Raw genomic sequence first — 26,601 nt, forward strand, 5'->3', positions numbered from 1 at the left:
GACCAAAGTATTTAAATGAAGGTTACATTAAAAACATACATTTGATCATTAGACGTTACATTTTGATGTTAAATCCACTGTTGTTTTATAAAGGCTAAGGCTAGATTGTTTTAGTCTACAGTAGGCTACCATTTAATACAATTGCATCAGAAAAAAATAATAATCTCTTACTTTACTTTTTCAAGGGAAAGGTAATTAAATGACAGTAATGAATTACTTTAGTCATTCTTTACAACCAAAACTGCTAAGTAGGTTTATGTATATTTTTTCTTAGATCGTTTCTGACTAGGCTACTCAAGATACAGTTTAGATTAAATTATATGCGCGGATGGGCGTGGTCAGAGGGGCGTGGCTTATGCTGAGAGACGCGATTGGCTGTACTAATCCTCAGCTGTTGTCCGTCATGACAGCTAGCTGAAGCTCTCTTCACTGGCAGTGAGTCCGAAGACACCCGAGACGTCAATATACCGGCTCGCCATCGTTTATTCTTAACCTCATGCGGTGAAATGGTCATCTTATCTAAGGAACTACTACAACCAAGTAGCTCGCTCTACCTCCTCTCCGGCTGATTACTTGTCGTCATTACGCAGTCAATGTTAAGAGTGTGTGAGCTCGCGTTAGTGCGCGTCTCTTTCAGTAGCGCTCTAGAGGTGGACTCTCCGTTAGTCTGTTTACTGTGGGAACACTGAGGAGGACGCCTTAAATAAACCCTTTATCTTCATAACTGACACACAGAAGGACACTGACACGATGTTCGAAACCAGAGGAATCCCCTTTATGTTGCTTGACATCGCGTGCCTAATACTAGGTAAGCATCATTTTGTTAAGTACGATACTGTAGCCTACTTTTTACTTAATTAATTTCATCGATATTGTTTTGACTGCAGTAAGTCTTATAGCGGAGTGACACATATAACCTGTTTATGCGTTCAGAAGTGCTGTACAGAAAGATTTTGAAGGCATAAATACACTAAAGGCGTATCTGGACGTGTCAGTTGTTTTAGATGTTGCCATGCACGTTTTTTAATTGCATGAGATTCAACATTGCAACAGTAGTAGCCTACTCACTTACACAATAACCTCGTAAGACACCCATAATGTGCGTCATAATGCACACTGGAGCCCTCGTCATACACTCATCTTGCGTTATCAACTTTTCCCTAATAACAGGGCGTTACCTTTATGCAGAGATTCTCTTATGCACAACAATGGCACGTGAAACTCAACTGAAAATCCTTTCAAATCCATGGAGAAACCCTACAGCTTTTTTAAACAGCAACCCATATACTCTACTGTAATAATGTATAGGCTATTATTGCATGGTAGTGTAATATATACTACCCCGCATTCTCTCAGAGAATTTTCCATTTTCCTGAGAACAGTTCAATCTGGCAACTAGCCCCGGTCTCCCTTATATCACATAATAATGTGATTTATTCCTATACAATTATTTTAAAATCCTTATTCAAATAATAACAACAGACTGAACACTTCATGGAAATTCATTGGTCAAAATATGTGGGAACCGTGTAATATAATTCTTAATTATTATATGCTTAATCTTTTTGGTCCCCAACAGTCTTACATAATTTATCATGGAAGTTTTGATCTGTATTTTTTCCCCCCATGCACTTGGATATGTTTTTACACAAAGAACAAACAGATTGGACTTTCCACAAAGTAGCCATCTGAGTCATATGAGGGATGTTCGTTCTTGTCCTTTGCTAGATGTACCAAGATGGAGGAATGATTTTAGTCAGCATTATTATTAAGGATGATAAAGTATAATATCCCAACACATATGCTGGTTATTTTTCTCATTTAAAAGTAGCTTTTATGGCTGTCATAAAAGCTGTCACACTCATGTGTCACGTGTCTTTCTTCTTTACAGGGAAGCCTTGTTTGGTTTTTGCATTCGCAGATGTATATTTACATATACCACTGGTATCACCTAAACTCAAACTCACAGAAGACCATCCCACTAGTGTTGGTTTCGCCCTATTGGCATTTACAATGGGGCTTCAGTGGATCTCAGAACAATTAAGTTTTACCTCAATTCAGCTCTTCCTTCTTTCAGGCTTGAGCAGCCAGCTTTATCTATACGTGTGCGTATGTCACATGCACTCAGTGTCAGTAACAGACCCATAGTCTTTTACTGGGAGAGGAGCCTCAGGTTCTATGAATGTGGGTTTGTGTTGTTTTCCCATGATGGTTTGCAACAATAGCCCGAGGCTATAGAGGACTCAAAGTTTACATATGAGCTCTCATGTTAGACTTTAAACCGTCAGGTTGCATTAGTGCAATACGGGACAGATAAAGACATTAGCGTCAGCTAAAATTTAAGAGGCTGTAAGTGACAATAGCAAGGTGTCTGGTACGAGCACTAAGAAAGGATGACAGAAAGCATTTACATTGGAAAATAAGTGTTTGAAGTGTGGTTGTGATCAATTTAGCCCTTGGATTTGGAAGATGGATTATGAAATTAGCACCATTCAAAAATATATTTAAAATATAATGCATAAATACAATACATGTCATTGACCCCTTGTAAAACTGTCATCAGTCACTGTTGGCTTTACATATTTCACTTCAAAATAACAGATATTCAAGAGTAGGTTTACACGACAAATGGAAACGTTTTTCCTTTGCATTGTCAAAATGATCCTGTTCACACGGATCTGTGAAAACGACTAAAAACGCTGTATTATTCATGCCAGGCCAGTAGATGGCGATGTCACTTTGTAAAGAAACACTACACACCTATAGATTAAACACGTAAACGCATGATGTCCCCGTTTTCACAAATTCATGTTTGTACACGGAGATAATAACGGTATCGTTTTCAATATCTTGCACTTTGAAATACGTTATCAAAAGTTAGCATTTTCAGGCCGTTGTCGTGTAAATGAACGGCCAAAGCGCTTTAAAAGTTTTCCGTTTCAGTTGAAAACGGTGTCGTGTAAACAACAGCCCCAAAGTCTAGTACACCACCTGTCTTTTCTGAACAAGCTTTCTCATTATGAACCCACATCCATTATGTAATTCTTATCTCTTAGGTGGCAGCAGCCAATCATCAACACTGGAAATCAGCCCTTGCGTTTGATTGGTTGGTAGACCCTTTATGGAGTTGTTAACCCATTGTTAACCCTTCTTTACCTACAGCCGGCCTCCCGCTTGCAGCGTTTAACCTGGGTAAAATCAAACCGTATCAGCGGGGCTTTTTCTGTAATGACGAGAGCATCAGCTATCCCTTCCACTCCAGCACCGTCACCTCCACTGTGCTCTACACAGTGGGCTTCACACTTCCCATATGTAGTGTAAGTAATCCCAGAGACAGTAGCAAATACACACTACATGCCCAGCGTCCTCCCTCAAAAGTCTGTAGTGCACTCAAGCTTGTTTCAAGGGATTCATCTTGAGAGTTTAATTGACTATTGCAGTCACAGGAAGTGGCCCTTCATTGTAAATGAACAAACAGTCAAATAGACACCGAAGAGCAGCTGTTTCAACATGACTCCTGACCACTGAACAGGTGCAAACTGCAATTTCAGTAGAGCTTTGTTTGGTGGATTGAAAGCAGCTGTTCAAGTCACTTTATCTGTGATCGCATTAGGCCGTCTAACATTGTGTCTACACTGGAAGAGAGAGACCACTGTCCACTGAGGTTGTCTACACTGGAAGTATCAATGGAGGAGTCAGCTGTGGGCTCAAGCCTACACTGAAAATTCTAATTCCTTAACTTTGTATAGGTTATTTTATAAAAGCAAAATAATGTTACACTTAATGATACATGTGGAGAACAAATTGTGAACTCTTTAGGGATGCACAGTATATCAGTGAAGTATCCGTTATTGGACAATTTTTTATTTATTTTAAAATTATACACATTGTTTGATATTGGACATTTATTAGTGCATGCACATTTCCACTATTTTTTATTTACAAAGTTAATAGTTTTTTAAATCACTAATTTAAATGTTAATCATTTTAATGTTCCAATTTTTATACTGCACATTATAACATTGTGACGCCTAGATTCACATGTACATTTACGACAATTGTTTTTAGTAATTTATTTAATTTTATTTAGACAAAATATTTTAGAATTTTAACATCAGGCCATTTATTAATAATCGCCCATAATATAAAAATAATTATCAGCCCTAAATTACATCGAAAGCTACAATTAATTTAAAAAAGATTTTTACGTATTTACAAAGAAACACTTTCTACTTGTGTTTAAAAAATGAGGACCAATGTTACTTACCAATCATAACACTAGGCCTTATATATTAAACATGAGCAAAACTAATTTCTTTGTAAATGTGAACCCCCCCCCCCCCCCCCCCCCCCCCCAAAAAAAAAAAAAACATGATATGCATGCAGACAGTTAAAAACAAAAGCTGACAGGTCAGAGACTTAACAAGCTGGCTCATTCAGAAGTTATTTACAAACATAACAAATAATATTCATCTTTTGTAAATAAAATTATTCCATTTCAGACAACTGGGGTAAATAATAAATAATACTGGTGTACGTCAAAGATAGAATCCATAAACTAAAGGTGTGACATAAAAGACACTTCCAATGTAGACTGTGTATTGTGATGGACTACTTGTGTCCGGTGTAGACATCGTGTTGGGATTGAAGAAATTTCGGCAGCTCTGCTAGGGATACTCTGGGCATGTTGCTTGTCATCAACTTCTTAGCCAAGGATGTCCACCAAGTACAAGGAATTGCCTTTAGCTGTTTCAGATTAGCTCAGGTTTGAGGTATTTTGAGGTTTGAATTTAAACGCACCCTCCTTCAATGCACTGCGGTTTCTTGGGTTTACCCACCAAACCACAGAAACTTCCTGAATATGTTTAGGAAGAGTCACCGTTTAGTCACAAGTCAAGTACTCATGTTCATGCTTTTATGTCAAGTTTATTGTGTAAATATTTGCATCAAAACAGTTTTAACACAAAATTCGGCAAAAAACTTAAATAAATAAACCTCGCCCCGATTGAAGGCGTATCTGGGATATTGTGATCTGTCTGGAATGTGATAACAGTGGATAGTTAATATCTTCTGGAGCACAGATGCCATAGTTTTGCCTTTTCTCCAAAAGTTTCAGCAATACTTTCCTTGATTAACCCCATATGACATCACCCTCATGATTGAGAAAACCTCAAACTTCCCATAGTGCAAGATTTGGGTTTGACCTCTACGTAAGCAGCCCTCAGCTTCCACTCGCCTGCCAAGTCGCTTCAGGCTGCATGAAAATGATGATCTAACCGAGCGATCCGTCCGCTGTGAATGTTACACCGATGCTCTCAATGACTCTGAAATCCTATACGTTCAGACAGCGCATCACAGACCATGACAATGCAGCTTTCACCGAAGATAGCAAGAAGATACGGTGTAATGTTAGGAGGCTTCAGGTAACCTGCTCTGATCCACATGGCAGATTGAGCGGTTCATGGGCGTTCACACGCACACAGATGTCTCAGCAGACCATATTCACTGCATGTTGGGTAAATGTCTTAATCTCTACCACATGCTTTGCTGCCACGCTTGAGTAACCTTCATGTCCCCAACAGGCTTGTAAAGTTTCTGCCGGTCTCACCACGGTCACCCTCTCTGCGCTTTTCTGATGTTTATGTTGCCACTTTAATGCTTAACTGTGGTGGAGCAGCATTTAAAAGCTCTTTTATAACATGATGGTGTGAAAAACCACAGGAAAGGCATATTTAGAGACTATAATGCGTTGTTCACACTTGGCGACCCAGTGTCATTCATCGTCAGTGTTAAGCGAATGTGGCGACTACCAGTGGTGGAAAGTGAAGCTCACATGATCTGTCTCCTGTGATATACTGTAGTCATGACTTGATAAGACTGATAACTTAATTGTACTGTAAGTGTTTATGATGTTCAGTATGATTGACTCTGCCCACATACAGTGATATAATAAAATGATGCATGGAAAACCATGTCAGCAACCTCAAGCAATAAAATTGCTGTCAGTTGTGAACAGGGCTTGAGAGAGAGAGAGAGAGAGAGAGAGAGAAAGATTTCACACCATCTGTTTATCAGAATGTTCTGACGTACAAATACGCAATGTTTTGACAAGATCTACCCCTCACCATAGCGTGCCGTTGAATAATTTGAGCTATTTTTGGCACATTCCACTTCCCCTTTTGACCTCAAAACCAATGGAGAATGAAAACAAAGCAATAAAACGCATTTTAACAAGAATAGCCTGCATTATGCAAAGACAAAGTGTAACTTTTAGCTAAATTCAGCCGGGGCTGCCACACCACGCCATTTTCTAACCCTTTGTTCATTATGTGTTCAAGTAGAAAACCTAATGTCTGTCTAACCCACAGCTTTCCTTTCTGTACGAGCACCTCCCTGAGGAGAACGCCATTTGCTTGAATTGGGGAGAATAGGGTACGAAGCACACTTTTAACCTTTGTTTTGTTTTCTCTCTCAATGCTTCTTTTTTTGCTAGTTGGACTCCCATTCGCAATACTCAATATACAACACAAAACATTCAAACGAGGATTTTTCTGTAACGATGACTCTATCAAGTACCCATATAAAGAAGACACCATTTCCTATCAGTTAGTAGGAGGAGTAATGATTCCTATCACTGTGATTTCTGTAAGTGCCCGTCTGTTTGTTACTTACAGCTCACCCCTCTCTCATCTCATTGTGCCTCTTAATGTTTGTGTGCTTCTCTGGTCAGTACGACTGTTCTCATGCCAGCTTAAGAAACAGAACTTTAAGATCTAACCACAGTACAAAGGACACGCAGTCCTGTAGATAGAGGCTTAAAGGGATCGTTCAATCACATATGAACATTCTGTCATTGTTTAGTCACCCTGTTCCAAACCTGTATAATGTACTTTTTCTGTTGAACTCAAAATGAGATGCTTTGAAGCAATTTCATTCTGTCCAATCAAAGCATACAGTGACCAGAAGCTGTCAAGGTCCCAAAAAAAGTGTCAAAAGTGCTACATCTGGCTCATGTGCTGTATTCCAAGTCATCTGAAGTCATACAGTAGCTTTGTGTGAGGAACAGAACCGAAATTGAATTCTTTATTCACTGCCTTTATGTGTTTGTTACGAGGCGTTGTGACTTCAAACTTGCAACAAACGTGTGACATTAATAACTGCGCACATTGAAATCTTGGAATATCTGTTTACACCTGGTATTAAGGTGCGTTTGGGTCGATCTGATCATTAGTAGACGAGGAAGACACATATCTGTTTACATCCGTCTCTTTTGTCCACTTTCAACCACATCTGTCCTGTTTTCTTCGAGGGGAGGGTTTATGGATGAGTAAATGTATGTTTTTTTTTTCCAGATATTTCAATCTAATGGTCAAAATAAACGGTCATAAACAACCCAAAATGTACGGACAAAACAAAAACATATGGAGAGCAGCAGCTTTCCTTTCTGCTCTGACAGCCGCAAGACCAGCTAAACGCTGTGAGTGTGAGTTAGAAATCAGGAATGGTGAGAGAACATTGTGCTTGGTACGTTTTTTGTCTTTAAACCAAACTTGGGTCTTCAGCCGACAAAGTTTTAATCCCGTCTGGCTAGCGCACTTCCCGTAATGTTTACGCGTTAGGTTAGTAGGCGGAGAGAAGACGGTCTTTTGTGGCTGTTCGAACGCATTCGACCTCATGAGGGTTTACACTATGAAAGCAATCCGGTCTGATGTGTTTTCGACTACCTCTGGAAGTGGTCAAAAGTGGCCAAACTCAAAACGTTTTTGACCAAGATTACACTTGTATTTAGAGTCGTCTACTTCTGATCAGATCGACCAAAACGCATCTTAATACCAGGTGTCTTAATAACAGGGCCTTGGAGTCACATGGACTGCTTTTATGGTTCTTTTTGAGTCCTGACAGTTTCTGTGTTCTTTCAGTGTTTGGAAAAGATGAGCATTCTTGTCAATTGTCCCTTGAAAGAAAGGAACTCAAATGTGTTGAAATTATTTTTGGGTGAACTAACATTTGCAATTTAAGCCATATTTGACCTTAAAGTACTTATGTGGAAACAACGTTTTCTGGTCTTCCACCCACATATATTCTCTCATATACCACAGACAGTCTTGTGGTGAGGAGTTTAGACTAGAGTTGGAGACACTCTCTGTGGTTACATCTCATAACTGTTTCTTTAATGCAGGCTTTTTATCTTGTGTGATACCATCTACAATTTCAACATTGTCCTTTTAAGGGTATTAGAAAAATATGTTTAAACTGAGCTTACCTATTATGGTTAACATTATATACATACTTATATACACACACATTCACATCTGTATAACCTCACAGTCACCCATGTAAGCTCAAAGCACATGTCCCTCTGCCGTAATGTTTTTAAAAACGTTTGATTTAGGTTATTGCTAATGTAGTTTTTGAAAATGCAGCGTTCTATGTATTTTAACCTGCATATTTTAGTAAAGTAAAGGTAAAAAGAAAGCACAACAAATTGTATCATCTTAATATACATTATATATATATATAATAAAACTGTATTACCATCACTAGACCGAGGTCAGTGTAGACACTAGGGCTGCACAATATATCGAAATTATCGAAATATCGCAACAGCTTGCAATAACTGGGGTCATGAACTAAAGACAGAGAAAATCACTCACTGCTCTTGGCTGAATAACTTTAGTAGCTTTAATAAGAATCAGTATATATTTAATTCATACAGTGAAAACTAAGCAGTGTTTATTTTTACATTTGATTATTCAGTTTCTGTTGTTAAATAAACCTAACGTAGGCCTACCTGAAACCCTAAACCCTGTGGTTTACACTGATGTTAAAATAAAATGTATTATGCTACAGTAAAACACTGCTGTTCACTTTTAGAAGCTGTAGGGATGTTTTCTTGTCACAAAAAGAATGTGAAACACAAATGTTGGTTATATCATTTTAAATATATTTTAAAGATAATTTAAGTTTATTTTACACACTTTAGGCATTATCGTGTCTCATATCGAATATCGCATTATTTAATGAGTTATCGCCATTTTTCTTCAATATCGTGCAGCCCTAGTAGACACCATATAACGAGAGAGACGGAAGTACAGTCCATTAAGTAAGTTGTACTGGTGTGTACTTCATTCTTGATTGTTCAGTTGATTAGATTTGAACTAGATTTGAGCTATGGTTGTCTGGTTGTACTGTTGTCCCATCCCTCACAGCCTTGTTAACGTCAAATTAAATATGGTGTCTCCTCTGATCGAGGCCAACAGGGATAACCTCTAAAGGAGGCAATGCAAACATGGGTAACTGTGATGTTAGGGACATTTTAGGGAAATTCCTGTGATAGCTGCATTGTCAAGTGCTTCTACTGTTCGATCTTGTCTTCTATTCTTGTACGTGTGGACATCCTTGTGAGAAACAATCCTCAAATATCCTCATATTACAAATACGTAACTGGTTGTAACAAAATTTTTGACTTCACCAGAACAAAGAAAAGTAATGCTTCATTGCTTCCTCTCCCATCACAGATGATCATAGGGGAGTGCCTTTCAGTCTATCTAAACCGCATCAAATCAAAGTCTTTCTGCAACAGTTATGTGGCCTGTATCTATAAGGCCATTGGCACCTTTGTGTTTGGTGCCGCCATGAGCCAATCACTCACTGACATTGCCAAGTATTCAATTGGCCGACTGCGGCCACACTTCCTGGATGTGTGCAAACCGGACTGGTCGCAGATCAACTGCACAGGAGGGGCTTACATCGAGGACTTCATCTGTACTGGGGACACAACCAAGGTCAATGAGGGAAGGTAGGTAACACTTCCTTTAGGTTCACTAGTTCACCATTCTTCACAGGGGTGGCCAATCATGCTCTTGGAGGGCCACTTTCCTGCAGAGTTAAGCTCTGACCTGCTCTAACATTTCTCCCTGGGCTGCGTTTCACAAAAGCATCGTAAGCCTAAGTTGATAGTATAGACCATTGGTGGTAATTGTTCTGCGATCAACTTAAGCTTACGATGCTTTTGGGAAACGCAGCCCTGGAACTTTCCAATGAACCTAGACCTTGATCAAAGACCTTGATTAGTTGGTCAGTGATTAGTTGGGTCAGGTCATTTGGGGTTGGAGATAAATTTTGCAGGGAGAAGACACTCCAGAAGTGGGATTGGACACCCCTCCCTTAGTTCATGAATGAATTATTCTGTTACATTTTATATAGCGCTTTTCTCTGCACTCAAAGTGCTTTACATATGGAAGGGGGAATCTCCTCAACCACCACCAATGTGCAGCATCCACCTGAATGATGCGACGGCAGCCATATTGCGCCAGAACGCCCACCACACAACAGCTTTTCAGTGGAGTGATGAAGCTAATCAGTATACAGTATATGGGGATGATTAGGAGACCATGATGATGGACAGAGGCCAATGGACAAATTTTGCCTGGATGCCGGGGTTACACCCCTACTTTTTTCCGAAGGACATCCTGGAATCTTTAATGACCACAAAGTGTCAGGAACTCGGTTTAATGTCTCATCAGAAGGACGAGACACACTACTGCAGGGTTGTCCAATATTTCTCCTGTAGGGCCAACTTCTAGCAGAGTTTAGCACTATCCCTAATTAACCACATCTGAACCAGCTAAACCAAGTTCTTGAGGATCACTAGAAACATCTAGGCTGGTGTGATGGCGCTAAACTCTGCAGGCCCTTCAGGAGCAGAATTGGACACCCCTGGACTATTGCGTATCCTGCTCTGGATGTGAGAGTTGTTGTAAGAAAGGGAAGTTTGTCCTTGAGGTGGAAGTAGGAATCCTTCAAATATGTTCTTTAATCTGGTTCCATCCTGGAAACTTCCTACCCAGTCTAGCCTGCATCTGCATACATTATTAGACAAGCTTGTCCCTTAAAATGACTTGGCGTCAGAACATTTTTGGACAGATGGATTCTACATGGAATTAGGCATAGTTGTAAAGATTTACAGGAAGGTGTCTTATTAGCAGAACCAGTTCAGTTGTGTTCTCAAGTGTGCCATGAGTTCTTTGTATCTGGCATTGAGAAGAAACTCCCTCATTAACATTGAAATGAAGGGCTTCTTCTGAAACGTTTATTGTGAACCCTTTTGGGTCAGTTGGCCACCCAGGCTCTTGGTGGAAATCTGTGGTTCACACACTGTAGTGGTCTCTAATCCTGTGGTAAACCATTTCAGAGCACGCAGGGTTTCTGTTTGGGTCCTTGGGACAGACTCAAGGCCAGCAGAATCCCAGGACCTCTCAGAATGCTCTTATTTAACATAGGTGTGGTTCCCATCTCTCTCACCTCTTTAGTGGTTGTCTAGTGTTTGCCTAGGAGACGATGCCATTTATAGAACAAATAACGAGCAGGATGGGTCTGAGCCCAGAATAACCCGGATCACCTTTCACACGGGAGTGTTCTCCTCTGGAAAAAGGGATCTTCTCACTAGGCAAGCAAGTATATTTGCTTGTAAAAGGAGTGAGAGAGTCCTCTAGGTCAAGTAAAACAGTTCAAATATCTGAAGCATGTCTTCATTTCTATGAGTCTGTTGCCCTTTAATGCAGTTTTGTCCTCATGCAGATCAGTCACATTCAGTCTGCAATGCTTTATTGTAGCTTCTCCGCCTCACAGATAATTCACTTTAGCTCTACTTTGTCTCATGACTGGGTCTGTAATTCAATCAGCAGGAATATTGAAGATCTGGCGTCATCATGTTCGCAGTGGATGACTATGGCAGTTAGTTCTGTGCTGCTTGTATTTTTCCAGATTTATTTGCCGTCATTCACTAGGCGGATACTCCTAGTCGACAAGTGGTCTAACCTTAAGTAAACAGGAACACACAAAAGCCTGCCGGATAGCCAGACCACCCTCCCTCTCTGATGCTTTCCGTACTTCCCCTGCCCCGACCCCACCGGTCAACACATGTCTCCCCCAAGCATGCCTTTATCACCCGGAAAAGGGTGTGTGTGTGTGTTTGCTTTTTGTAAAGGGACTGTTTTATGGGACCAAATGGGACAATGTAAATCTTCACCCAGCCTGAGCTTCAGTGTTAAGATTCCATTCCTGCCAATTTGTCAAAGTAATTGTTATTTTGTTTTTACAGAGTTGCAAAACAAATGTCAGCTTCGACTTAAAGGCTTCATGCTGTTGCACAAGCACATGTTTACATGTATTAAGTATAGCCCTTCTGCGTTACCCACATTGATTATTTTTTTGTTTTGCAGACTCTCGTTCTATTCGGGTCACTCCTCTTTCTCCATGTACTGCATGTTGTTCCTGGCAGTAAGTGTATTTTCATTATTCTTTGCATGTCCTTTGTCAGGGGTGCAGTTCACCCAAACGTTAATATTCTGTAATTGACTCACCCTCATGTCGTTCCAAACCTGTAGGAATGAATTTCTTCTGTAGAACATACAAGAAATATTTTTTTTTATATCCCACACAATGAAAGTCAATAGGGCCCAATGGTATTTTGGACCCCACTGACTTTCATTTAATGAACAAACAGTTTAATTATTCTTCAGAACATCTGTTATGATAAAGATAAAACGGAGTGCAGGTTTGGAACAACAAGAGGATGAGTAAATGATGATGGAATAATAATTTTTGTGTGGACTATCCATTTAAATAAAAATTTGTTCTCAATTCTATAGAGTATTCTTGTACTGATGTCCTTGATTAATCAGTTAACATTTAAACCACAATGTTACATAACCGAATAACAACCCAGAACCAAACTGGTCCAGTGAATAGAGTGACCAGGAAATGGGATAAATGGATGTAGATTTGTTTTACAACAGATTTTCCCATTGGAAAATCCCCATTATGTCACAGTGCAGTGTATTGATTCAGTAGAGCAATCTTAAGGATTATTATGTCATTCTGCTTAACTTCTCCATTACAGCCTAGTTAGCAAACGCAACCTACCATAATCTTATCACGAGAGTACAAGCTTTAAAGACATGCAGCCAAAGTTCACAGCACATTTGACCCGGGGTCAATGTTCAGCAACACTCAGAAAGATAACATTGTACTATATTTTGCGTTAAAATGACCCCTCGATACTGAAATGAACTGCCTTACCACGTTCAAATTTACATTACAAGCATTAACCACATAAATCTAAACCAGAAACGATTCTTGAGCTTGTGTGCACTATTTTTACAGATCTCCAAAGATTTCTGGGAATCTTTGCCCAGCGTGGGGGATTTCGTCCCATCAACTTGTCAAAGTAATCCTTAGTTTGTGTTAAGAGTTGCTAAACAAACGTCAGCTTTGATTTTAGGTTTTCAAAACAGTTGCACAAGCACGTCTACATGTAGTGGTAGTTAAACAGACCATGTTTTGCCCACATTGACTCCTTGTTGCAAACTATCGTTCTACTCGGATCACTCCATCAAACCTCTAAATGAGTAATGAATTTGACAACAAGACCTGTAATGTGATCGCATGATGATTAAAATTTAAGGATAATCTACATTTCTTGGAAGCTCAGCATAGTCAACTAAAATAACTTGACTTGGTTCCTGTTAAAGGAAGTATTTACTTTGTTGTTGGAGCGGATTAATGTGGCAGCTTTGATGCGTCATGCCAGAATTTTAGATACATTTCCCTTGAGCATGAGATAAGAAAAATAAGCCACTTCATAAACAGGAAAAAATTGGTTGCATGGTATCTGTAATAACATTAAAACAATACACACAACACTTGCTGAAATAAACATGAATGTTAATGAGGTCATCAAGCCACATGTGCTGTGAGTTTGGCAGGCAGCATATTTGAAACCGCTCTCATATTCAATGAGCTTGAACAGCCTTTTCTTTCTCAAAGCTTTATCTTCAAGCTAGAATGCAAGCTGAATGGGCACGGCTCCTTCGACCCACGCTCCAGTTCTTCCTGATCGCCGCCTCCATCTATACGGGACTGTCCCGTGTGTCAGACTACAAACACCACTGGAGTGATGTACTCACAGGCCTCATACAAGGAGCCATCGTGGCTTTACTAGTGGTGAGTGATTAACCACAAATTGACCAAAGTACACCCAAAAATTAAGTCACTTGTCCTCACATTTATGACTGTGTAATCTCCGTGTAACAGAATCAGTATTATTTTAGATTTTTTTAATTAATGTTATACTAAAGTACTTAATATTTGGAATTAGCTTTCATTTTTATTGTAGGTTTTTTCATGTACATAAAACGATGTTGTCAAAACGATTCCCATTCACACAGTTCCGCAAAAACTATTAAAAACACTTATTCATGCCAGGCCAGTATGTGGCGATGTAACTTTGTAAAGAAACACTACGCACCTATAGACTGAAGATATAGAGAGCCTAAGTCCCTCCCCTTCCGGTTGACCACCATGGGACCTTATTTCGGAAAAATATTGTATGGTAGTCAATGGCGAGAGACAACAAATATTTTGATCTCGTTTGAATTTTTCCCTGAATTACACATATGATGTTTGTCAATTTAAAAGATACATTTTAAAGTCAAGAAAGTCGCAGTTTGATGTAAAACTGTTGAGGTATAAGACTGTGAAAATACGTAATTACAAAGACTACAAAGCCAAAAGGCGCACATGTGACGTCATACCTTTTCTCTCAATGAATGAAGCTAACTTTACTGAAGCTAACATCTGTCATTTTTTCTATAGTCTTACGTTATAATCGTAACGTTACGCCGTCATGCCTGAGTGTTTTGTACCAGACTGCACACATACGTTCATAGTGCGAGACGAGAGATGTAGTTCATTGAGTTATTTTGACATAAAACTAAATGTTACTCTTCTGTTTTATGACAAACTGCGACTTTCTTGACTTTCATAATTATCTTTTAAATTGACAAACATCATGTGTGTAATTCAGGGCACGGTTCAGACGGAATAAAAGATAAGTTGTCTCTCGCCATTGACTACCATACATATTTTTTCCGAAATAAGGTCCCATGAGCCGGAAGCGGAGGGGCGGGACTTAGGCTCTCTATAATACGCATGTGCGTGACGTCACCGTTTTCACAAATTCAAGTTGTAGTAGTTTACACAGAGAGAATAACAGTAGTTTTCATAAACGTGCACTTTGAAGCATGTTTTCAAAAGTTAGCATTTTTAGGCCCCCAAAACGCTGTTGTCGTGCAAATGAACGGCCAAAACACTTCCAAAAAGTATTTTTTACTTTGTTACTGTACTTAAGTTAATTTCAGGTATCTGTATTTTAGAGTATTTTTATTTTGGAAAGATTTGAATTCACTTCATTCCAAAGCATTATATCATACTTCTTACTCCACTACATTTTATAAAAACATGTTCCTCGTTAGTCTGAACCGAAGAAATTGTCACATGCTCCGAGACGTGAACGAGCTTGATTCTTTTCACGAGTTCGCATCGGTTCTCGAGTCAACAACTCACTGAATCACGAAACTGACTAACGACTAACTGCACGAAAAGTTACAAATGCCGAATTTTAGGATTTATTTTTGTTAAAATCATATTTAGGTTACGACTGTCAGTTGTTTCTGACCTAAAATCTATTGTAAAGGGCTGAGCTTGTTTAAGCATGAAAGCATGCTTTGGGTTCTAAAAACTATGCAAATGAATGCCCATTTATCTCCCCTGCTGTTATTTTTCAAATGATATAAAACTAGTAGTTCCTCTTGAAACAAACACATTTTGGCCTGTAACCTATTCAAGCTCCACCTGTGTTAGTACATTTACTCCCTATTTGCAAAATAAATAAAAGTTCTTGATTTTTAATGTACTATGTAAAATTAACAAGAGTAATATTTTATTAGGGCATCTGTACGTTAACTCAAGTCCTTGATTTGTGTACTTCGTCCTCCACTGCTCAAAACAAGGTCAAAATCTGTCAGTTTTGAAGTCCAGCAGCCTCATTAGCCTCAAGTCCTCAAATGCAACTTTGTTTGTGTTCCACAGGAAATGGATAAATATGGGTTTGAGTGACACAAGTGTTATTTTCTTAATACAGAACATTGATATTTCAGGCTCCGCCACTGTGACTAAATTACATCACCTCCTCTTACACCCTACAGGTTTTCTGTGTGTCGGATTTCTTCAAAAAGAAAGTCGAACCTCAGAAAGAGGCAGAGATCCCACACACCACCTTACAAGAGACGCCGACGAATGGAAACCATTACGAGAACCCAAGCTAAGCTGTGACGAACGGAAGGGGTTTCAGCGTGCACCCACTATGAGGGCAGACCACTAGAGTGGAAACCTGTGAATGTAACCTTGCTTTTCAATGTTCTCACGATACCCCTTTCTGGGGGTCCGTTTATGGACACTGTCCCACGTTGCCTTGGCTGGACTGCTTCTGCTGCTACCACAGCTTCCTGTGTATCTCCAAAAACTAATATAAGTGTACCTCTATTATGCCACAAAAGAAAACAACTTTTTTATCTGTATGAAAAAGAATCACTATACAGACTTTTTTTTATTAAAATTGTTAAAACTGTATGTACAATATATTGCGCTTTTATGATGAAAACAAGAACCCATTATGCTCGTTGAACACAAATAAAATAATGTTCCGTGTACATTCTGTCCTTCTGTGTTTTGATGCAAAATGAACAATGACTTAAAAAAAAAAAGGAACTAGGAAAAGCGAGCGGTCAAAAAAAACAACACAGGATTCACAGGTAAAGACTGGCAGCAAACACGATATCCCTCTTAATCTTCGTTATACCTGTGAAAAACAAGAAAAAAAAATGTTTTAAAATGAAACCCACAGCCACCCTCAAAACACTGATATAAGTGGAAACTGGAAAGGCAGTGTGCCTAGTGTGCCGCCTATCTAGGGAGCATGCTGAGGAGTCATAGACATGCTGCACGACACTTCAGGCTGCTCCATTAGGTATACCTCATTTTGGCCAACATTCCCCTACTATTCCCTACATCAGGAACTTTAAGCAACAGCAGCCGATGGAATAGCATAGGCGTTCTGTTGCGCACACGCGACTCTAACGGTTCCTTCCTGACGTTCTACTGTAACCGTCTACTATGGGAGGATAGCTGTTATGTTGCATTTTAACCATGTCATTTATGTACATCATCTGTATATCATTTAATGCCAAAAGCAACTCTTCTCTTGCATTTATTAAAAACAAATTTTTTTGTACTTTGTCAAATACTAAGTTACGCCATCCTGTTTATTGCTGCTCATGTGTTCAAGTCGTCCTGGGAAGTTCATATTCACGAGGTGGGAAGTCGTCTTTAAGACGTCATGCGTGTTCAAGTCATTTTCGGAGGAGTGAGATGGTATCAAGGTTTTTAACTACACTTCTAAAGAACAAAGAATGTGCATCAGGTGTGTTTTGCTTTTGTTTAATTTATGAAGCCAATGTAAACTTTAGCCTTACATATTATATTGTATATTACAATCAGGGCTTGACATTAACTTTTTTGCTCACTAGCCAATGTGGCTAGTGGTTTTCCAAAGTTACTAGCCACACAGCATTTTTACTAGCCACATTTTTGTTTTTGTGAAATAACCTTTTAAAAGTCGACTATGGCGTGCTAAAATTTACTTGAACTAGATTTACAACCCTTTTAAATGTAAAACCACTGTACACACCCAAATCAAGACTACACAAAACAGGTAATTATCATTAGCTCTGATAAGGTTGTGTGTAAAGCTCCTTCTTTAAAATAAAACCATGTATTATATTACATATCGCCACATAGCTCCACCGGCATACACTGTGTGCATGTAATACTTATTAGGGCTGTCAAAATTGCTAAAAAATGACGTTCGAATATTCTCTCTAAAAAAAAACACATAGCCTATATTCGAACTATTCGAACATGGTTGCGCATTTTGTCAATGACTCGCATTACGTCAATAACAGGGCAAATTAATACAAAGAGACATAACTACTTGTATAGGTAGTTTATTTAAGTTTAAACACATTTGACAACCTATTACCTACACAAAAACAAGTAAATCAACTAATGGCCAAGACCGCAGACCTCACTCTCGCTCACTCACTCGCAGGCACTCTTTCTCTCTCTCACCCTCATGCTGCGTTCACACCAAACGCGAATAGAGCGTCTGACGCGAGTGTAAAGACCTTTTTACAGTCTATGGTAAAGACGCGTTTACGCGCGTCTGGAGGTCTTGCGGCGCGAATGAGGCGTCACGCTCTCTGCGCATAACGGTTTAAATGAACAACAATAAGCAAATGTTGAGTGCTGATCAAGAGTTTTCTGCAAGCAATTTAAGGTCGCGACTCTTATATAGCAGGCTTCATTCAGTGATTGAAAAATATTATTAACAATAATTGAAGTTTTTAGCCTATATAGAACCGACATTGAACGCTCCGAGCGAGCTGTGCTGTGGTAAACATGGAACTTTTCCTTGACATGAAACGGTAAATAATCAAACCAGTGGAAGCCTGCAGTGCATGAAACTGCTGTATCTGACCTACCTTATTCATGCAATATCTATTCAGTCATTACAGTAGCCTACACTTTAGTAATGTTTCTGTTTAAAGTTAACGCTTCTTCCTGTTACCTGTCCCTGACCCCCCAGGCAGCGCCCACTCGCGAAGCAGACAGCCGCGCCTCTGCTACCGGGGGCGTTTTTCCACATTCGAATATTCATTTTCACCTTCGAAATTCTGTTTTTTAAAACTATTCGAATATATATTCGAATTTAGAATATTCGTTGACAGCCCTATGGGAGTTGTAGTGTCGTAGTGTCACACTTATTTCAGATGCCTTTTGAAAAGACTACAATTATTCAACCCGCCACAGTGGCTAGTTGGAGTGACTATGTTACCCGCCACGAGCAAAATCCACCCGCATTTGGCGGGTGTTAATGTCAAGCCCTGATTACAATGCTATCATATTTTGTGCAGGCAATTAGCTTACTAGAATAGCCTGAAAATATCACTGCTAAATAAGTATATTGTGTTATATAGTTAAGTTAACTATAAGTAATATAAGTAATGCAAGTTAAATATTGTGTTATTCCGCCATATTTCTCACTGAAACTCGCAGTCCTCCCGTGTCTACCGCGCGCCCGCGCCCGACACGCAAATATTATTCCACCTGTTACATCAAATATTAGCGTGTCACCGTGCTTCAACATAAGCCCGCGTGCAGGACTCAACATAAGGGTATAGGGGGCGATTTGGCATATTTTGCATATCTTTTATAGAGGGTCCCACAATGCATTGCAGCAAACTGGTGGACAACTACAAATATTCTTTTCATTCTATATTGAAAAGTATTGATAATGCAATCCAATTAAAAATGGTCAGCTATTTACTTGACATTTGTCTGTGCTGTATATTTAGACTTGTTAAAATTATTGGCAAGTAGCTTAATAACATACTAACATTCAAATGTATTGGAATTGATTTTGACCTACATATTTGCTAGCAAATCAAATACTAAATTAGCTTAGCAGCATGCTATCATCCAACTAGATTGGAATTGATTTGGACATTTGCTAGCTTATCGTATACCGTGTAATTGGATTTAGCAACATGCTTAAAACAAAAAGTGTATTGGAATCAATTGAGCAATTTTTATGCTTAGCACGTTATTAGCTTAGCAATATGCTAACAAGTCTCCCACTTCTATCTACATGTGAAGATCATTTGTAATCATCCCAGTCAACAGCCAAATTAACATGATCTTGGATTGTGGCTTTATAGTTAACGTTATCTTAGATCTCAACCCCACAGGTTCACAGAATGTGATCAATAATTCAATCTTTCCAAGATGCTTCACCAGTCAAGTGCTTAAAGCTGCCCACAATAAACTGGATACTCTTTGCACATGGCTCTATTTAGCTGAATGAGTCACACCACGAGTCTACAGCATGTCCTACCCGTTGCAAACTTGTTCTCCAGCTCCGTGTTTCCGATGGCCTTGGCCGCCTGGCACATCTGCCTCATGAGCTCCTCCAATCTGCGCATACAGCGGATAATACTGCCTGAGAGAGAGAGAGAGAGAGAGAGAGAGAGAGAGAGAGAGAGAGAGAGAGAGAGAGAGAGAGAGAGAGAGAGAGAGAGAGAAAGAGAAAGAGTAAGTCCTCTCTGTGCTCACTACATACCAATCACATATGGTCATTTTCAGTGCTTGTAACCCATAGTTCCAATGTCCAGTTGCATTAGAAATGTTTATCTCTAAGAAACCTTTCTTGGCACAAGGGGCTTTACTGGCATGATGTTCCAAGATCTCCAATGAGACCAATCCAGTACGAGGTGAAAGGGGGATGGAGGGAAAGAGAATAGGGGAACTTCTACATTTTTCATAGAACATCCCTCCCTGACCACAATTTATCACTACAAGTGCTTTGCTGTTTGCTAATGCACACGAACGCAGCCAAAATCTCACTCAGGGGCTGGAGCACGGACACATGGGGATTTTTTTTTTTTGACAGCAAGACATGAGATCCGTGTTTCAAGGCTTGCGTCATGCTGCGGACACGGCTAAATCTCAGAGCAGAGGCCTCTGGACAAGACATGCTGAAGAGACGTCTTAAACCCTTTCATTTCCCAACATGTCTCATGCTGTACTTAAGTCTGGACCAACAACAACATCGCCGATTCCCACTTTTCTCACAACCTAATTACATTTGTTCATTTCTGGGAAACAGATGATATGAAAATAGTCTTTTTATAGTAGAACTCAAAACAAGCCATTGTCGGGAAATAGAGCTGGGCAATATGGGTAAAAAAATAAAACATTCTTCCCCCCCCCCCCCAAATATCAATAGTTGTGTTAGCTAGTGCATTGAAAGTGTAATTTCTCCCTCAAATATTTCTCCCTCAACAGCCACTATAATCCTGATTCAAAAAAAAAAAAAGGCAAAAAAAAAAGGGAATATACAAACATAACAAAAAAATAAATACATAGTACCAAATGAAATGTCATTCTATGTACCAATATAACTAAGATTTAATAAATAAAATTCCACTGTGTATATTTGAAATATATTTACATTTTCTATAAATATATTTTACACAACACCTTATATGGACTTAAGTGAACATTCACAAAAAATTATTCACTGAAACTGATAGGCTAAGACACAAAACTGGCCAAAGGAAAAGAGCCTTACAATCGCAGCAATGTTCAACTGATATGCTTTAAATCGCAAATATGCGAAAGCTCGACGAGCAGAAATGCAGTATTTTTGTGACGGCTGACTGTTGTTCTGAGGGAACTAGTACCTTCAAACACATCTGTCATTTTGCATATCTGAGCGAACGAGGAGCCGTTGGCCCAGGTGTAGACCACATCCATCAGGTGCGGGCGGAACTGGTTCAGGTAAGTGTCCTCGTTCACGTCCAGCTTGGCCTCTGCGGACACCTTAGCAATTCGCTTGGCACATTCCTACAACCACAGCAGCAGAACACACACATTCAAGACAATATAGGACAATTCCCACCGCAGACAATTTGGCTTCTGAAGCTTGGAATATTATATAAAAATGTGGATTTAGATTTATCGGCCAATATATCGGTTATCCGCTTTTAAATATAATTAAATATCAGCTATAGGCCAAAATGTTCATATTGGTGCATCCCTATTTTTAAGAGTGCCATCTCTTAATTTTATACTATACAGCAAATGTAGTAGTGAAATGAGGCCATCAAACTGTCCTACATGTACCACACAGAAACTCCTCACACACTGTAAAAACAGTCAAACTGTTCAAAACAGAGTCTATGGAAGATCAGACTGACCTATCTGCATAATCCGTGAATGCAAACAGAGGAGGGAGTTTAAGAGTTATTTGGTAAATAGTGTGTGTGATAGTGAGCTTGTAATGTGAAGAATTTCAGGGTGGTTGAACAAGTCCTCCCCCTCGAACACACTACCTGCATCTGTCGCAGGGGTCCCGCCAGCTGCTCCGTCAGTTTGGGCATCTCATTAGCCTGTGGACGGAAAGAGGCAATAAAGGAACACTGTCAGAACAAATATATCACAGTGACAGAGCAATTTAACTTTCAAAATGATGCATAATAGGAATGTGATCTGCCAGGCTTCATGGGAGAGGCTTTCATTTTAGTTTTGAACAATGGATGACATCAAATATGTTTAAAATAGATTAACTTCTTAAAAGCAACAGGTAAACTCATGTGACAAAACCCCTTAATAAATTGAAAGGCTCAAAAAATGTCAATTGGTGTTACACCACAAGACTTAATTTGGCAGGAAAATGTTCTTAAATATTAAGCAGTACAGCAGTAATGTAATATTTTTCCTAAGAAACAATAATAATTGATTATGCTATATTATATATCTACTACTATTTCCTCCTTTTATTTAGGATTTCTTTTCTCATTAGGATTTCAGGACAGCTCTACCACATTTTGGACTTAAAAACAAAAACATGTTTAAAAACAAAATTTTATTCAAGTCACTATGTATGAATTGCATTTCTTAAACATTTGAAATCAATTAATAGATCAGGACTAGGGTGGGCGATATGACCAAAATCTTGTAATCACAACGCGAGTCATTTTATTTAACACTGGACCACAAGGTTTTAGGTAGGGATGAGCGAGTACAGCATTATCTGTATCTGTTAACCATATGAATTATCTGTATCTGTACTCGGACTGGGCGGGGCCTAACCCGGAAGTGGGCGGGATTTAACCCGGAAGTGGGTCGGGGTTGTCTTGAAATGGGCGGGGCTTTAACCGGTATGTTATTTTAAGCATGCAATTGATATGGGTTGATCAGAAATTGTTATATTTATTGCTGATTAGAAAACTATTTACATGACAGCATCAGCATTGAGCTTCAGATCAATGGGTTTGATCACGATAACAAACGAACAACAGAACAAGTTTTGCAACAATGAATACAACATATGCGGTTGCAATTATGAAGTAAAATGTAATGAACAAGAGTTTTCATCTAGGGCTGGGTGATATGGACCAAAAGTCATATCCCGATATATTTAGGCTGAATTTCGATATACGATATATATATCCCAATATTTTTTATTTTTCATGTTTTATTTTTTTCTAAATTTGTTAACACACACACACACAAGTACTGTCCCCCTTTACTTAACATAAATTGTAAGAATATGACTAATAGTAAAGACTAGTACTAATAAACATTAGGCCTATGCTAAAGGTATTAAATAGCAGTCCCAAACTAGTTTTTGTTAATACAATGTTGGTATGAGCCACTAGAGTCATTTAAAAATATAAAAAAATAACACAAAGAAAAATAGTGGCATTTTGGGGTTAATATGGAAACGACAGTTACCATGGTGAATACACAATACTAACAAGAACTGTTAATGAAACATGGAAACTGCTCCTGGTGAATAGAATGAAAATCATCCCTGCATTACTTTTATTTTCGTGTAATTTACAACGTAACGGCGTTGCATGCTCATAGTTTCTTTTGCACTTTATATACAGTGAGGCGATACACAGCGCGCGCCGCCGCATTTGTGCGTGCAATTGAGTGTGCGCTACGACTACAGTATAACGGCTGACAGGACAAGAAAGTTCGTTTTTCTGAGGTGAAAGACTTTATTTCATGTTATAACATAACACGCTCTAAACACGCACGCAAAGTGGAATAGGAGGAGCGGGGGCGCGGGGAGCAGTGCAGAGAGCTCCGGGTCAGCTGGCTTGGAGCAAGGATCACAGCGCAAATTTGAACTATATCGATATATGCGATATGGTCTAATTCCATATCGCATTTAATATATATATATATATTCTTTATATCGATATATCGCCCAGCCCTAATCTCAACATAACTTTCTTTTTTTTTTAATCTGAGCACAGATATTGACTCGTATTACTCGTATAATACTCGTACTCGACAAAAGTGCTTTATCCGTACCGGATACTCGTTTCAGCCGAGTATCCGGCTCAACTCTAGTTTTAGGATATACTTTTTTTTTTTTCATACCATTGAAAATTCATAAATCTCATCACCAGGATTCACTCGGCACTTTCACCCAGTTCCATGGTCAAATAAAACGTTTAAACTCCTCTCTCTGCTGCGGGATGCTTTTCCTTTTTATCCCAGTCTTTCCCACCAGCGTATGGCAGGTGACAAGGCTCAAATTGACAGATGACTACCAAGAATAAGCAGCTGTCCCATGACCAACACGCTTCACAAACCAACATGCACGACGGGATCAGACATAACACTGGGTGAACAAATGGTGTGTTTGAGGTGGGAATATCTGTTTGTGAGATTTTCTGTTTTTGCTACTGCGCCTTTAAAGCCCAACGCAAACACAGCCGAATAGTCTTTCAGAAGTTTGTTTAATCTCTCCCGGAATTTTTTTATTTATTTTTACTGTGAAACAACGTGCACGGCTAATTTGCAGTGTACACAGCATCATTTTCGGCATCAGCATGTATCCCGTTTTTTTTTTTTTTTTTGGCTGCATGTATGGAATTTGAAAACTTCCAAATGAACAACACTTTTCTTACAAATTGACTTACAATATCTATGGTATCAAATCAAATAATGATTATAATGATAATTTTTATGAGCTAATTTCCATATAGTGCAATCATTCAATGAACATGGCATGCTCTTCACAAGTCTCAAATAGAAGCTGGGCCTTTGAATAACCTCATTCCCTGCATTCATGACCATTTCAATACAAACACAACCGGTTATTTGGGCCCATAACTGTCATAACCCATTGACTGCTCTCATATTACATCCTCACCACATCTCAGCATGTGCATGACGACGTTTTGGCCTTACGTTTTCCTGGAAGACGAAGCAGCTGAGGAGAGCGGTGGCCTGCTCCGCCGTCAGGTCGTTGAACAGCCCGTTAAACACCATCTCAGTCAGCAGCAGCTCATCTGCACTGTAAACACAGGAAATACACAAGACGCTTTACACACAAGCCTGAGTACTCAAAATAAGGGCTGTTGGAGTGCAAAATTGGAGTTTTGTTTGCTTTTAGACACATGTCTGTTAGCTATAACTGTTTAGAACAAGGACTAGAATTGTGAACAATGTGAACTAGAATTATTTTTTCTCACCTGCTGATCTCACAGGCCACACGGCCTTTCACCTCAATGACATCAGAGGAAGTGGCGAATCCCAGGCGTCGCAACACGCGCTTTCTGCACTTCAGCTCATCCATCTGCAGCACAGTGCGAGCTCTCTTCAGCTCCCGCTTCGCCGCTTTAATGTCCCCTGCAATCTGACACACACAAGCACAGTGAGAAAACACATATTACAGCTTTAAATGTGGTTTAACACATCAGTTTCCACGTCAACAACTACATGTTCCTGAAACAAACGTACATTTGAAAGACGCATGTTCCAGGAAGAAACAACAGAATAGTAGAGCTACTCATAACACACCTGTCACACGCTCTTGCGTACAAAATACACCATTAGAGCTTTCCACAAACAAACGGCATCTGTAAACACGCACTCGATTTTTTTTTTTCTCGCACTCAGTTAAAACGTTTGCATGTTACTCATCAACAAACTTGACGGCAAAGGCGGCACATAGAAAACAAGGCGGTATCTGAAGTGTAATGATTTAACGCATAGACTTCACACTGTCACAACACACTGAATACACAAAACTAGTGGAGACAGCGCCACCATCTAAGTGCATTAAACATGGGCAAACATTTGTCTAACTTAAGTCATGGTTCTTTGTTCCACATGATGCAGAACATTTTTCTTCAATATCAGCCAATGCATGTGAAGTTACTACTCTAAAACAAACTTTATTTTTGCTGTACGACAAACACCCAAACGGAACTGCTGGTCATGGAGAAGAGGGCGGCAAACAGGAAGTGGGTCACGTTCCTTTTTATATTTTCAGATTTCATTTACATCATTCATTTTATTTAGAAGTATAAGTAATTTTGTTATGTGCTTTTATCCTTTTTATTAGTTAGGCTTCTTTAATCTCTCTATTTAGCTTTATTTTTATCACTGGTTTATTATTTAGCTTTGTTTTTATTTCAGTTTTAGAACTTGAACATTATTTCAGTTAGTTGCCAAGGCAACATTTCTGATTTAAATTTTTATAACTTTCGCATCTAGTATTTATTTATATTTTATTTATTTATATTATTGATTACTGAAAATGATCTTTAATAGTTTATTTTTAACTTAAGACATTGATAATGCCCTGAACTGAAAATATCAAAACACACTTGATTGCAATAATTACCTACGGATCAAAAGTTATAAATTATGGTTCTTGTACTCATAGTCTTTGAACTTAAAATCCTATCAACATCAGAGTGCTATACATTTCAGCACTGACCTGTAGTGACAGAGGACTATATTAAACACTTAGCTACCATTCACTAAAAGAGAAAACCCAAATCAGTCCAGATAGCTAAGCTAATACCAGTTGAGACAGAAAGGTTAAATGGTGTTGGCCTTCTAAGGCACAATTGATTCACCCCTTACAAGACTCTGCCCTAATGCCATTACCCTCTTTACAGCTTATCTGAGATCTTTCTAAAGTGATTCAGGCTCAGACTGAAAACAGGACACTGAGAAGAGCCAAACTGTTCTCAAGCAAAAAGGGCAAGAATGTCTCACTCCCCCAGAAACCACATCCAACAATCAACAACACATTCTTTAGCA

General features: G+C 39.1%; 2 protein-coding genes across 4 annotated transcripts in view; one reads left to right on the top strand and one right to left on the bottom strand.

The window, feature by feature from the left end:
- The first annotated feature begins 402 nt into the window (after positions 1-402).
- On the top strand, positions 403-16,553 carry plpp1a (phospholipid phosphatase 1a). Of its 3 annotated transcripts, none has more exons than XM_082156897.1 (6): positions 403-808; positions 6,494-6,645; positions 9,519-9,799; positions 12,225-12,282; positions 13,831-14,007; positions 16,050-16,553. In XM_082156897.1, exons 1-6 carry the CDS (start codon positions 751-753, stop codon positions 16,167-16,169), a joined length of 846 nt encoding a protein of 281 aa, XP_082013023.1. In that variant the 5' UTR covers positions 403-750; the 3' UTR covers positions 16,170-16,553. The 3 variants fall into 3 exon arrangements, with proteins under 3 accessions (XP_082013023.1, XP_082013022.1, XP_082013024.1); XM_082156896.1 differs by lacking the exon at positions 6,494-6,645 and adding an exon at positions 3,163-3,317 and having other exon boundaries at positions 405-808; XM_082156898.1 differs by lacking the exon at positions 403-808 and adding an exon at positions 4,352-5,516.
- The window catches only part of mtrex (Mtr4 exosome RNA helicase), a 36,854-nt gene continuing 26,684 nt past the window's right edge, over positions 16,432-26,601 (bottom strand). The window contains exons 22-27 of the mRNA XM_082156889.1: positions 25,020-25,183; positions 24,736-24,841; positions 21,855-21,911; positions 21,204-21,366; positions 19,856-19,960; positions 16,432-16,702 (exon numbers count right to left, since the gene is read on the bottom strand). Coding sequence (XP_082013015.1) covers positions 16,650-16,702; positions 19,856-19,960; positions 21,204-21,366; positions 21,855-21,911; positions 24,736-24,841; positions 25,020-25,183 — 648 coding nt within the window. The 3' untranslated portion in view covers positions 16,432-16,649. The remainder of the gene's footprint in view (positions 16,703-19,855; positions 19,961-21,203; positions 21,367-21,854; positions 21,912-24,735; positions 24,842-25,019; positions 25,184-26,601) is intronic.

The sequence above is a fragment of the Leuciscus leuciscus genome (assembly GCF_965113295.1).
Source record: "Leuciscus leuciscus genome assembly, chromosome: 24".
In the NCBI taxonomy this organism is placed as follows: Eukaryota; Metazoa; Chordata; class Actinopteri; order Cypriniformes; family Leuciscidae; genus Leuciscus; species Leuciscus leuciscus.